This window comes from Centruroides sculpturatus, unplaced genomic scaffold (genome assembly GCF_000671375.1).
Source record: "Centruroides sculpturatus isolate CEXI.00-Female unplaced genomic scaffold, Cexi_2.0 scaffold64, whole genome shotgun sequence".
Classification (NCBI taxonomy): Eukaryota; Metazoa; Arthropoda; class Arachnida; order Scorpiones; family Buthidae; genus Centruroides; species Centruroides sculpturatus.
This window is the reverse complement of record NW_019384335.1, coordinates 574341-590196: the sequence shown is the minus strand read 5'-3', so window position 1 is coordinate 590196 and position 15856 is coordinate 574341. Positions and strand designations below refer to the sequence as shown.

Here is a 15856-nt window from a genome sequence, read left to right as displayed (position 1 = left end):
ATTTAATATTTAAATTCGTTTTAATTATGTACTTAACTTTTGGGCTCTTTTCCAGGAAACTTGCCTTTTTTTATACTGAAAATACTTCAGAAATAAAGCAAATTTAGCTAATATTTTGAAATTATGAGAAATTATTCACTTATATTTTATTAATTTATGACATTTTATACAATTATTTTTAAAAATATGTCAAGTTGATAAACTTAATTTTTTAAAGTTGTACTTAAATTACGTCTAACTGATAAGACTTAGTAATGTTTTAATTCCAGAGATAATGTATGTTTTTAAGCATTTAATTTCGCTGCACCAGAAGAGATATAAATTTAGTATCTTAAATTAAATTAATTATAATATATATATGTGTATAGAAATTACACACATTTAAAGTAGGAAAATTTAATTCTTTCAACCTGATTTTAGTTTAGATATTTCATTTTCAAAACATCATTACCTGATATAAACATATCGAATTTTAAGTTATATTATTTATTTGACATTTCTACAAAGAATTCTGACAAAAGCTCTACGGAAATCCAAATTGAAAACAGTGTATATGACCGGGTTTAGGGCAGAGTTAATATAACCTAACCACGTGATAAAATTTACAACTCGATCTGAAATGAAACAATTGTTACAAAATGGTAAAATAACATACATTAGGAAAAATGGAAGCCAACATAAGACAAAGACACCCATAACGATTCCTAAAACTTGAGCGGCTCTCCTTTCTTTAGCGAGAGATATTCTTTGCTTTTCTTCCATATATTTTTTGACACTCGATGGAGCAGACTGTACAGAATTTCCTTTAGTATTACCGTTTACAGAAAAGGCCGTTTCTTTGTCCTGTGGAACATCAGATATTTCGTCTTGAATTGATATCGAACCGGGATAAATCGAAGTGGCTGAATTTTCTAGTTCCTTTTGAACCATAACGGAGAGAGTTTCAACAACTTTCTCTTTCGATTTATCGCCTTTAGTGATTTCCCCCGCATTTCGAATTTTGACTCTTAATCTTCGTCTAGCAGCTTGGAATATCTTAAAATAAACGCAAGTCATGATTATGAGGGGTATGAAGAAGGAACCGCTAGCTGAATATATGACGTAACCTCTTTCTGCTGTCAATTGGCATGGAGTGTCTTCGGTAAACATGTCGGGCCAATCGTTCCAACCGAACAGAGGAGGAACCGAAATTAATCCACTTATTACCCAAACTAAAAATATCATANGTGAACGGCTCACATATTTGTAAAATCTAAGTGACTCGTACAACATGTAATTCAGATAAAACGGAAAAATCAATGATCTTATAGGGGGATCGACTGTATTGTCTTGCCCCTGTACATCGTGCTTCTCCTAACAACAATCGAGTCATGCCGGTAAGCTATCTAACTCTGTTCTGGAGAACATTTTGAATTCACGTGATTACCGGTTTTAACCGAACGTTCGTATTTAGTCATTTTGGGCCTCCAGCTTCTGAGTTTACTTTATTTTCATCTATCTATCTCTGTTCTCAAGATTAATAAAGGATGAACGAACAGATGGACGAGAGTATGAATGTATAGATCTGCAATTTGAAAACTGCAGCCCAACAAACACTTTTACAGAAGAAAGTTGAATGGAGTTTATTTCATATTTTATTTAAAGAAGTATAATAAATTAAATCCATGTATAATTAATGAATTTTATTTTAACATAGAACGAATACACTTCTTTCTTTATAAGATAAATTACATAATCAATAATAGACAGAAGGAAAATTCTACTAATTTTATTTAAATAATTATAGAAATTCTGCAAATAAATAATTATAGTTTGACAGATATTTTGTAGATTAATGTAGATAAATATGAAGAAAAATTTTTTATTATTATATGTAAGTTTCCTCTGGATTTGAGCAAAATGTTTTATTTTATACAGTATTTGGCACTGTTATTCTATCTACTGTTTGTCTATAATTTATCAGAATTCATACTTTTTTTTAAAAGATCTTTAGGAGAAAATAAATAAACATTTTAATACTGTATTGGTAAGAAGTGAACGTCCTGTTGACAACTTTCAATATTAATATTGGTCGTAATTTAAAATATATTTACTTAATACACGAAAATGTCGGTATATATTGCACATAAAGAGAAATACAATATGACTTGATTATTCCATATTTATATCCTTTACATCTTTAGATTATATAAAATCTCTTAAACATGAAATGTTTTCACAAGAATGGATATTCAGAATTAAGATTTTCCTACTTCTTCCATATATTACTATTAAAAATTAATTAAATACTTAATAAATATATATTTTTTAATAATTTATTTAGACATTTTTCTCATAAAAATTTATTTCCAAATTTCTCTTCTAGAATCATTATTCATATTTATATTTTTGAATACATTTTAAGAGAAACGTAAACTACAAGAATCCTTTAACAACAGATACAAGAATTCACAACAATGTTATTGAGACTCAATATATCTTAAGTATGAGGTTGCCAGATACATGGGGATAAAATCTGCAATTCTTCAATCCCAGGACATGCAATAGATGTGTAATTTTACTCTGCAAGTGAGAGAAATAAATTTAAAATGCTAAAAAAAGAAAATGCTTCGTTGTAGGAACAGATTTCAGAATGAAATCCTCCTGTATCTAGAAGGCAGTAGTGTAAAATCTGGGGCAATATCTGGCAATTCTTCAACACAACAATAAAATCAGGTTCGTTTGCCGATATATCCAATATTGTCAAGTAATATGCATAAAAAATGTAATTTGATTTTGTATTGTAAAATACATCGTAACAAATTAGAAATTTAGAAGTTTCGACGTGAAATTTTCTTAAATTAAACTCATAAATATAACAATTAGATCTAACAGAACGTGCTTTTAAAACACTGTTCATATACAGTTCACAAAGGTAATCAATTGCATTATAGTAATTATGTAAATTAAACTTTAATTTAAAATATATGCTCTCTACCTCAAATTAGTACTGTATTGTCTTGCCCCTGTACATCGTGCTTCTCCTAACAACAATCGAGTCATGCCGGTAAGCTATCTAACTCTGTTCTGGAGAACATTTTGAATTCACGTGATNAATTGATGAAGATTAATATTTTTCCATTTATTTAATATCAATAAAAATTACTTTAATTTAATATTTAAATTCGTTTTAATTATGTACTTAACTTTTGGGCTCTTTTCCAGGAAACTTGCCTTTTTTTATACTGAAAATACTTCAGAAATAAAGCAAATTTAGCTAATATTTTGAAATTATGAGAAATTATTCACTTATATTTTATTAATTTATGACATTTTATACAATTATTTTTAAAAATATGTCAAGTTGATAAACTTAATTTTTTAAAGTTGTACTTAAATTACGTCTAACTGATAAGACTTAGTAATGTTTTAATTCCAGAGATAATGTATGTTTTTAAGCATTTAATTTCGCTGCACCAGAAGAGATATAAATTTAGTATCTTAAATTAAATTAATTATAATATATATATGTGTATAGAAATTACACACATTTAAAGTAGGAAAATTTAATTCTTTCAACCTGATTTTAGTTTAGATATTTCATTTTCAAAACATCATTACCTGATATAAACATATCGAATTTTAAGTTATATTATTTATTTGACATTTCTACAAAGAATTCTGACAAAAGCTCTACGGAAATCCAAATTGAAAACAGTGTATATGACCGGGTTTAGGGCAGAGTTAATATAACCTAACCACGTGATAAAATTTACAACTCGATCTGAAATGAAACAATTGTTACAAAATGGTAAAATAACATACATTAGGAAAAATGGAAGCCAACATAAGACAAAGACACCCATAACGATTCCTAAAACTTGAGCGGCTCTCCTTTCTTTAGCGAGAGATATTCTTTGCTTTTCTTCCATATATTTTTTGACACTCGATGGAGCAGACTGTACAGAATTTCCTTTAGTATTACCGTTTACAGAAAAGGCCGTTTCTTTGTCCTGTGGAACATCAGATATTTCGTCTTGAATTGATATCGAACCGGGATAAATCGAAGTGGCTGAATTTTCTAGTTCCTTTTGAACCATAACGGAGAGAGTTTCAACAACTTTCTCTTTCGATTTATCGCCTTTAGTGATTTCCCCCGCATTTCGAATTTTGACTCTTAATCTTCGTCTAGCAGCTTGGAATATCTTAAAATAAACGCAAGTCATGATTATGAGGGGTATGAAGAAGGAACCGCTAGCTGAATATATGACGTAACCTCTTTCTGCTGTCAATTGGCATGGAGTGTCTTCGGTAAACATGTCGGGCCAATCGTTCCAACCGAACAGAGGAGGAACCGAAATTAATCCACTTATTACCCAAACTAAAAATATCATAGTCATCACTCTATTTAACGTCCTCTTCCTGGCGTAATTAAGAGGGTCATGTATGGCCCAGTATCGATCGAGAGCTATGGCACACAAATTAAGTATTGAAGCAGTACAGCAGAGAACGTCACACGTTAACCACATTTCGCATACTCTTAAACCGAAAACCCACTTTTTCATTATAGAATAAGCCACGTTGAATGGCATTACGAGTACTGCTACGGTAATATCTGCCACAGCCAGGGATACGAGAAACATATTCTGTACATTCCTCAACGGTTTGTACGTGAAAACAGATATGATAACGAGGATGTTACCTACAATTGTACAGATGATTAAGATACCCAAGATAAACGCTGTAGTTATGGCTTCTGCTATAGAAGTATCGTTTATCAAAGTTATCGCAGTTTCTTCACTTTCTATTTCTGTACTATTTTCATTGAAAGTGATAATATAAGTGAAATTTTGGAAGTAATCAGCATCATCCATTATTAAATGCGCACCTGAAATTAGAAAAAAAAAGAAGAAATTAATATTTTAATACGAAAAATCTTTACTTAATTTTATATTACTAAAGAAGAATAAAATAAAAATGTATTTTTAAATATATTTAAAAATAATTTTCCAGAAACTATAACTTTTCTTCTAAATTTATATTAAGAAGAAACGTTAATTTGACTATTTTGCGTGAAAATAAGTGAACTGTAGCAGGAGTTATTAATGTGCATAATTATGGATTAAATAACAAGAACATAATTAATTCTCAGTAAATTAGTTTTTAAAAATTACCTATTATATCATTTACTAAAAATCAAATTACTTTAATAGAATTATGTATTACATACTTAAAAAATCTCTTTATTTTAAATTAGTGCTCATTATTTTATATCATTAATTTTTTCGTTAATCGTATAATTTTCGTACTGCAATTGTGAAGTTTATATATGTAAAATAAATTATAAAACTGTCAAATTTACATTCGTTATTAATTTACAACGTACGATTATTTATTGTGACATTATCACAATGCTCTCAATTTTAGTAGTGTCTTGCCCCTGTACATCATACGTTTCCTGTTAACAATAAAGTCATGCGGCCATCTATCTAATTCCGTTCAGAAGAAAACTTTTGATTTAAAATTACGTGCCTTCTGGTACAAACCGAATGTTCCTATATAGTTATTTAGGGCCTCCTTCCACTGATCTTTTCATATCTAGTTATGACTTTCATCTATTTAACTCCGTTTTTCGAAATCTAAAGGAGGACAGACACGGAGACCAGTAGGAATTTATAGGTGTACGATTTTTGAAAACTGCAACCCAATTATCTCTTTCTACGTTAAATTTTACACGAACTTCTTTATAATGATAAATTTAAAACAATTTTTTGACTATGAAAATTGTTGGTAAAATTTTTTAACGTATGGAACAAAACACAGAATTTAAATTCATATTTTATATTAAATAAAATTTTTAATTATGACAATTTTTCGACTAACTTCTGAATTTCATAAGACAAAGTTTTTAAAAAAATAATGTAAATATATTTTAAAAGCTTGATTAATTATATATAAAAATTAAAAAAAGTAAATTTATCATTTTTATTTGTATTTTTTTATAACATCATTTATATAAAATACATACAGAATCGTTTNTGAAATTAGAAAAAAAAAGAAGAAATTAATATTTTAATACGAAAAATCTTTACTTAATTTTATATTACTAAAGAAGAATAAAATAAAAATGTATTTTTAAATATATTTAAAAATAATTTTCCAGAAACTATAACTTTTCTTCTAAATTTATATTAAGAAGAAACGTTAATTTGACTATTTTGCGTGAAAATAAGTGAACTGTAGCAGGAGTTATTAATGTGCATAATTATGGATTAAATAACAAGAACATAATTAATTCTCAGTAAATTAGTTTTTAAAAATTACCTATTATATCATTTACTAAAAATCAAATTACTTTAATAGAATTATGTATTACATACTTAAAAAATCTCTTTATTTTAAATTAGTGCTCATTATTTTATATCATTAATTTTTTCGTTAATCGTATAATTTTCGTACTGCAATTGTGAAGTTTATATATGTAAAATAAATTATAAAACTGTCAAATTTACATTCGTTATTAATTTACAACGTACGATTATTTATTGTGACATTATCACAATGCTCTCAATTTTAGTAGTGTCTTGCCCCTGTACATCATACGTTTCCTGTTAACAATAAAGTCATGCGGCCATCTATCTAATTCCGTTCAGAAGAAAACTTTTGATTTAAAATTACGTGCCTTCTGGTACAAACCGAATGTTCCTATATAGTTATTTAGGGCCTCCTTCCACTGATCTTTTCATATCTAGTTATGACTTTCATCTATTTAACTCCGTTTTTCGAAATCTAAAGGAGGACAGACACGGAGACCAGTAGGAATTTATAGGTGTACGATTTTTGAAAACTGCAACCCAATTATCTCTTTCTACGTTAAATTTTACACGAACTTCTTTATAATGATAAATTTAAAACAATTTTTTGACTATGAAAATTGTTGGTAAAATTTTTTAACGTATGGAACAAAACACAGAATTTAAATTCATATTTTATATTAAATAAAATTTTTAATTATGACAATTTTTCGACTAACTCCTGAATTTCATAAGACAAAGTTTTTAAAAAAATAATGTAAATATATTTTAAAAGCTTGATTAATTATATATAAAAATTAAAAAAAGTAAATTTATCATTTTTATTTGTATTTTTTTATAACATCATTTATATAAAATACATACAGAATCGTTTAAATGGCACTATTTCCGTTTAAAATAGATAAGTAAACCAAAAATAGTTTGATTAATGTCCGAAAAATTCTCTCAATGGCATTTTTCTGAAGTCAGTTGTTCTCTGCCCTACATCACTTAGGTTAAAAATGCTTTTAATTTAAAAAAAATACTCACGATGAAGACCTTTGAATTCTTTTTTCCTCTAAAGATGTATATTTTTTGGTGTGAATTTAAGCATTAACATTCTATATCGTTTTTAAATAGTATAATTTAATGTCATTTATAGTAGTGAATTTATAAAGTTTCATTCCTATTTAAAAATAAATTACTACTTTATTTTTTTAAACTAGAAAATAATAAAAAAAGTATGTTTTTGGGTGTCTTCTACAATATAAAGAATCACCTCAATTGCTTTTTGATAAAGAAATAATTCTTAAAAGAGATTGTAAAGTGACAGACATCATATAGCTAACGTGCGCCTACAGATATCTTGAAAATTTATATTTATATATATATAGGTCACATATAGTATATATGACTGTAAATAGTGCTATATATATATACATTCTCATGAATTTACCATTATATGATATATATAACGACAACAGAATTATGAAATTGATAAAGGATGCTGCCATTTTCAATAAACTGACAATTTGATATCGATAAAGAGTTTTCACAGTTATGGGTGATTTATGCCACGAAAAAGTTATTTATAATAATATTTACATTGCTGATCTTAAATTCATATTAAAAATAACCATTCTAACAAATATAATAGACAAGAAAATTATTTTTTTTATTGAACGGGAGAGTTTTAAAAGCATTGTTTTTATTGTTCGAATTGAATTTTTAAATTAGTTAAATACACTTAAAATTCTGACGTCACACAGAGATTAGTATGAAAATAAGGCCTAAATAACTAAGAAAAATACAAAGATAACTTAAATAAATTTAAGTCAGTTCAACCCGACAGTACAATAAAATAAAAATAAAAGTTACAGGATTAGATTACAGAATTACAGGATGAGATTAAATATAATTAACAAAGTGAGCTTTGTAAAGGAAAAAATCAAGGTAAAAATTAGTAAATGAAAAATAAATTAAAAATTTAAATAGGCTTACGAGATTTCTGTTTTAATCAAGGGGGAAAAACAAGTAAAACGTTGGTTGGAAAAAATATATCTTCATTAAAACATTATTATTAAATTCTTCTGTAATTTTAATTAAACGATCAATTACTTGATAATCACTAACGAGTAAAGTTACGCCAAACATTTAGTTGACGTAACCTTACTCGTTAGTGATCGAAGAATAGTTTAATTGAGATAATAAAGGAAGTTTAATGATTAATATTCGATACAGTTTATACTAAAATACAATTAATAATTTAATTTTAATTAGTTCATTTATACATCTTTAAATCAATAACAACGTTCGTTTATTGCATGGAATTATCGTTTCTCAAAATCTATATATTTTGTAATAATTTCTTAATAATACTAAAGACCAGTTAACGGAAAAGTAAAAAAATATGTAATATTTTCAAATAAATTTCCTATGATTGACCTAAGATTCTTGAAAACTTAGAACCAACTCTTTTATTGAGTGAACTGATAAAGGAGAATGCAGCTGCTGTCCTCGTTTACACAAACGATATATTGTGAAGTAAAATAATTTATGTAGTATATGGATTGTAACGAAGATAAAGATCGATTGCTTCTATTTATTTTATAGATTGTTCGCAAAGTCCTACTAAAATGAAACCACAAACTATACGTTGCAGTGAGAACATAAAGTAGAAGATCAATGAAAACAAGTTAAAAATTGTGGTTACAAATTTCCTAAACGTAGGAAGATCACATTAATATTAAACAAAATTAAGATATATATAATATTCTATATAGGTATATTATGAATGAATTCAGATATGTATTCATTAGTTCATTTAATATAAGCTTATATTATCAAAATTCAAATTATATTAATTAAGTGGAAAGCTCATATCGAATATATATTGCAATTTATGCAATTTAATATTCAAGATGTTTAAGTTAAATATTCTCACAGGATCATATTATAGCCACCACCAATTACATGAGAATCGCGATTAGGAATTTCGGATCGATATCAATCGATTAGATAATTCATTTTATCTCACCCCACTATTTTAGCAAATGTTAATTATGTTAAAAGAAAATAATTAAAATTAATATTTTAATTGTGGTAATTTATTTTATTATTATATTTAAGTCGATAAAACATTTTTATATTAATAGAATTGATATGATTTTTACATACTCATCGCCTTACTTTAATAATGTCACTTAATGGATTATTTCAGATTTTCAATTTACTATTTTTCTTAGAAAGGTTTTGTGCTTATTAAATGTTTTTATCTCATTGAAAAGAAGCAGAATAAATCCTAAGAAAATTCAGAAAATAAGATGAAAGAATTATAATGAATAGGAAGATTTTCCGTTTGTTGAACTCTAACAAATATTATGATTTCTCCTCCTTTTACAATTTTTTCTCCGTGTTTAAATAAGGATTACAAATACATAATATTCTTTATTTGCATAATATCTAATTGTCAATTCACTAAAAATTTCACGTGAAGTTTTAATGAAAAGATTAAAAATTGTATGATATTTTAAAAAATATTTCGAATTTTTGTAGTACTGTATTAACAAACTTTTTCAAGAATTTTTATTTTATATTTTCTATAATATAAATTTATTTCTAAAAATGATGTACTGTACTGTACATCATAGTAATTTTTATTAGAAATCAGCTTATTTCTATTTTTATTTGTATACATGTGTGTGTATATTATACAATACTTTATATATAACTATGAAAAAAATAATTATAAATGAAAATAATTTATGTTATTTATATTATAAATGAGTAAATATTTACATTATATTATTTACAATTATAAATAAATGATCGAGTTTGTTAATAAATAAATAAATAGCGTTTAAATTGTAAATTTTAGTTTATTTACCACATTAACTCTTCCAAAAAACTAAGTACAGTATGAAAAAACGAATGTAAATAAATTTATGTTAATACTAAAAAATAATTTCAAAAAAACTTTGCTTATTCTAAAGATATTTATTTTACAGAAAATAAATAAAATAGCAAATGTATTATGGAAAAATATGAATGTATATTTTAAAATACTTTATCTCAGTTTATTTCTTGATTTCTTATTTTCATAGGCATATTTATACACTAGCTCTTCCATTATAAATCTTTTCTTTCACGCTATTTCTTATAAGAAAGCAAATTGTAAACAGTAAGTACTTGTATTTCTCAACGAATCAACAGATTTGCGAGAAGAAGTAAATGATATAAATTGATATTATGAGTATCTCTTCTGGCAATGCTACTTATACATCTACAAAGAAGTTATGTAACAAAGGCAAGTCTTTTATTTAAAAAATCCCGTGTTACGTCACCTTAGAGACTATGTATGAGATGAATAATCGATAAGTTATTATTTATAATGTATAAATTATTTTAGCATCGATATTTTTCTAACGTCGGAAATGATTTAGGTTGTTAAATGCTTTCGTTTTAAGATCCTATATTAAATATTCATTTTTTAGATATTTGCTACGTTTTATTTATGGTTTACTGCAGAATTTTATTTATTAAAATTAAATAAACAAGAAATTTTAAAATAATACTTAAAAATACTCGAAGGGAATATGTTAATAAAATAAATATAATGTAAAAATAACCATGGATTTAAGTTTAAATAAATTCAAAGTAGATTTACGATTGATTTGTTTCCTTCTTATATAAGAGAAGAAAAGTATGGCGATCAGTCAAAAATGAATCTCTCCAAAATTTTTACATTTTTGAACTCAGGAAACCTTGAAATGCAAAAATAGCTGTGGAAAAATAGAAAGAGAAATAGAAGTGCAAAAATAGCTGTGGAATTTCTGTAGGTGTGGATGTTAGTGTGTTTGTGTATGGGGCACAAGTTTGTTCACCAACTTTGAAGCTTAATAAGTCCTGTGTGTTTTTTCGAAAATTTCTGAAATTTTGCAAGAAGATTTGAGTATTAGGAGAAAATATTTCTTGAAATTTTCAGGAAAACCGGATCATTGGTTTAAGAGATATGGCTCACATGATAATATATCTCCCGAACCAACCTGAAGACTTGTGAAGATAATGGTAGCAATTATTAGAAATGAAAACAAATAAAGAATGCGAAAACGTTCAGCAACAGCGAGGCCAGCATATTTTTCTTTTTCTTTAAACACAAAGATATATAAAAAATAGACGTTATTATTTTAATTCAAATATTTTATCCATATGAAACTTATAAAAATAATTATTTATTTTATAATTACTTTGAAATGAAATAAGAAAATAAGCTTAAAATCTGTAAAAATAAAACTATTTTATACTTTTTAAACACTTAAATAATGTTCCTAATACCTAAGCTTCTATCTAGTGTAATCCTACTGTAATGCATTTTCTGAAAGTAATTATATTGCAGAAAAATATATAATATTTCTTATCGTAAAGTATGTGACATTAATCCTGTCTTTAATACTTACTAAAAATATGTAATTTACCGTTTAATAGTAATTTCTATGCTATAGAATTTTGTCCACACTTATCATTAGAGAATTATTGAAATTTCTTTTAAATTATATTTTTATACTTCGAACATGCAATTAGATATCATTGTAATCTAAATTGTAATCAAAGTAATCTAACGAAATATATATATTAACACCATAGGGACTAATATATAATCTATGTTATTGTTAACAGAAATTATTCTATTCTCTTAATGCATTTTTTACCTTGTAAAGGTAAATCAATAGTCTCATATTTCCGTAATATTTTTATCAAATTCGTCTTTATATTTTTAAAAATAACAAAAATTTATTGTTTTTCTATCTTTTCAATATAAAATCTTGCTGAATCAATAAATTTCTAAAAGTATTTGTCATCGCTTTTAGTGATAAAAAGTATTTTTTCTCTCCTCCCTTTAAAAAAAATGATATGAAGACATTTTTATAAATGCGATGAGTTCATCTAAAAAGAATTAATAATTAAAATTTATTTTTGTCTTTAAAATTGCTTAAATACTTTAAGTTATATCCAAAACATTTTTTCCTTATATTTTACATTCTAAGGATCGAAGGCATTGATCACAATTAACAGATGCCAAGGAAGCGACCATTTTATTAAATACCGTCAATTTTTAATAAGAAAAAAAATTGATAAAGTTGATGGTATTTAATATATGATTCTTGCTGTTAATTGCAATATCCTGACATTTTGACGGATTTTTCGCCAGTGAAAGTAGAAAATGGATTTTGGAATTATTTTCATAAACTTGGAGTTAAGAAAAATAGTTTTAAGTTTAAATATCTTTTGAAATTAGATTTTTTTAGTTAACTTATATAAAATGAGATAATTTTTAATTATATTTTAATTTAAATTAATTGGCATATCCGGCTCCAGATACTGAAATCGAAACCAGACATGAGAGGTTAAATAGATAAAAATCAAGACCAGATACGAAAAACCAAGCCCCAAGCTTTCCATATCTGGTCTCGATTTTCATATACATAACAAATGCCAGAGGATCAAACGAACATAGGGAATGCATAGGTCTGCAATTTGAAAATTGAAGCCTAGTTAAAGAGGCAACTATAGATTGGTGATTTGCTTTTTGACCTTATCTCACAATATGAAACTACAGCTTACAGAATAATTATATAATATAAATAATTTGTTTAAAGAAATAATTATATAATTTTTGATTTTTACTAATTTGTATGTGACAAAAAATTGTACTTCTTGAAAGCCCTTAAAATCACTTAAAGTGGCAAATATCTTCAATTGTTTTCAGAATCTGAAGACAAAACTGCCATTAACAACTCTTTTAATATATAAAATAATATTGCTGGAAGATAATTATTTAAATTTTCACATTCTTGCCTTATACAAGCAGATTTATTCTGTTTATTAAGCGATTTGAAACGTCATGTTATTAAACAATCTAAGAGTATTATATACAATATTTATTAATTGAAATTAACTGTATTCTTTAATCTATAATTTAGAACTTTTCATCATTACATTGATTTGCTAATCAAATTTAATTTCAAACATATTAATTTTGAATATATTGTTAAATGTCAAAATCATTTCTCAATATGTGTCAGTTATAAACGTATTCATTTCAAACAATTCACACAATTTAATTCTAATTTAACAAATTATTCATAATAATTACATATAAGTTTGTTTTCTCATCTCCATCTTGTCAATGTTCGTGTATTCTTATTATTTTTTTACTGTTTGAGAAACTTTTGCAATATATTCCACTTCAGAAATCACATAAAAGTTTCTTTCTTTTATATCCTCTTTTCAGAAAAATATTTCTTACCATTTTTGAAATATCTTAAGTTTTTACTTTAAGGTACTACCTGACTATCGCTATGGGGGACCCGGGTTCGAATCTGGACGGTTCAGAAAACCAATCTTAATATCTCATGGGCGAGCAATTCTGGCACAATATCTCACCATTCTCATCCCATTGTTGGCCTGACAAACCCCACGATGAGTATAAGAAAGTGCCTCCTAGTGCCTATAGGGTGGAAAGTATTAAAAATAATATAACAGTGTAAGTTCTTCCATATTCGACCTTATTAAATCTGTCTTTCTTTCTTTATATAAGTATAATGTATATATATATATATATTAATTGTCATTAGAACTTTATATTATTCTTTCTGATTATAACTTTAATATTAATATCACATTTTGAAATAAAAACATCCGTATTTAAATGTATCTCAGTTACTTATACTTCAGCACGAATTCGCCTGGAGAGATATTTTTTAAAGTTAACAGTCAGGCATTATTCTTTTCAGTTATCACTATCAATATAAAAGAAGAGAAAAATTATGCAGTTGGTGAAAGAGCATATATTTTATCTCGTATGTATGGTAACAACTTTATTCTTAATCTTTGATTTCTGGAAATGATTGTTCTTAAAATGGAAGCAGAAATGTAAACCATTTCGAAATCTCTGCCTTTTTCACGTTTGATATTTTGAATTTTCAAAAATATCCAATTTATTTTCCAAAGTGAGATCCGATACCTAAAGAATTGATCATTTCACGTGGAAGTCGTTTTCTTCAGGCATTCAAATTCAAAAAAATAGGCAAAAATGTTCTTTAAATTGTATTTGAAAACAATAATTGAAGTTTGAGTCTTGTGTAAATAAAATATAAAACACAATCTTGTCCGAAAAAATATATTTTATAAGCTTTCAATTAAATTAAACTAATTTTTTAATACAAATCATTCACTGTGAATTCAATGAAAAAAATTTTTATTTTGTTAAAATGAAAAACTTTAATAATAATTTTGTTTTTTTAACCGCAAAATCAATTCTTAGTATTTTTTTTCCTATTAAAATTGTTCTCAAAACTGAGATTTTACGATAAATCCTTGATAAAAAGGCAGTAATTTTAAACATAAAAATTTAACTTATTAATATAATTTTAACATTAAAAATTAAAATATAATAATGCCCTTATCAATGCTCTTAAAAATCACATCAACATGGTTACATGATTTTATTAATTATTTAAAAGTAAACTTAAAGAATTTAAGCTTATCGTGATGAATTAAAAATATCATGAATATATTATGACAATTATTTAATTCATCAATATTTTGTAAGTAAATTTAACTGTTAATAAATTTAAAAACCATCAATAATAGTTAATTACATTTAGGTAAATATATCAAAATGATAAATTATTTTAAGAATATTTTAAAGATAATAAACTAACAAAAGTAATTAATTAACTTGCACTTAATAGATATTTCAGCATTTATTCTAATTTATTTTAAACAATACTTGATGAAAGGTTCGAAAATATTTTTATGTACAGTACGTTCAACAAAGTATTGTTTGCTATCTTCTTATTATTAATCATACACCCGATTTAAATTAATGTTTATATTGTGAGCCATATATTTTTTATTCTTTAGCTTAAAATGTTATATCCCTTTGTACTTTTTAATTTTCTTTTCTAAAAAATAAATCAATACATTGTATTTTTATGTAATGAAGTGTTTTGAAATGATTTAATGATGAATACCTTTAAATTGCACTCGTTCAAAAAATAAACATAATTTTCTGATTTATAAATAATAATCTAGATACAGACAAGTGAATAATTCTCGTCAGAATTGAATTCGAAAAGAGCAGGAACAATACACTTTCATGAACTTCACGGACACCAGTTTGCAGGCGTTTGTATCATGCTCTGGAGTAGCATTGTGCTTAATGATGCATTGTGCCCCATGTTTTCTCAAGGAGTGCCATTAATGCATGAGTCTTTCTGGAACCCATTTCAAACTTTTACAAGGTACTGTACGTGCAGAAAACCATACAGTTCCATAAACTTGTGGCAAATAAAAATGTTTATTCTTCCATATTGCAAAAATACCAAACACAGAGGTACTGTGGTATTTTTGCAATCTGGAGGAATAAATAGAGTTTTATTTATCATAAATTTAATGGAAAGTATTTAAAATTTTCTTAGATTATTAGTTCTAGTAAAAAAATATAATTTTTTATTGGTTTCACTTTGTATTTGCAAAAAAAGAAAAAAGAAGGGTAAAGCCATTTAAGCGCGTGTTTCTTT

General features: G+C 25.8%; 2 protein-coding genes across 3 annotated transcripts in view; both read right to left on the bottom strand.

Moving 5' to 3' along the window:
- Positions 1-395: 395 nt before the first annotated feature.
- Positions 396-1224, bottom strand: LOC111631560 (octopamine receptor-like). Its single transcript, XM_023375822.1, has one exon. It carries the CDS (start codon positions 1222-1224, stop codon positions 487-489), a length of 738 nt encoding a protein of 245 aa, XP_023231590.1. The 3' UTR covers positions 396-486.
- Positions 1225-3544: 2320 nt separating this feature from the next.
- LOC111631544 (probable G-protein coupled receptor No18) overlaps positions 3545-15856 on the bottom strand; it is a 91978-nt gene continuing 79666 nt past the window's right edge. For both annotated transcript variants that reach the window (XM_023375806.1, XM_023375811.1), the window contains exon 2: positions 3545-4867. In XM_023375806.1, coding sequence (XP_023231574.1) covers positions 3636-4853 — 1218 coding nt within the window. In that variant the 5' untranslated portion in view covers positions 4854-4867 and the 3' untranslated portion in view covers positions 3545-3635. The remainder of the gene's footprint in view (positions 4868-15856) is intronic.

What these genes read in the sequence shown, in the direction of transcription:
- LOC111631560 (XM_023375822.1), bottom strand. Translation starts at nt 1,224, where the DNA reads ATGATATTTTTAGTTTGGGTAATAAGTGGATTAATTTCGGTTCCTCCT.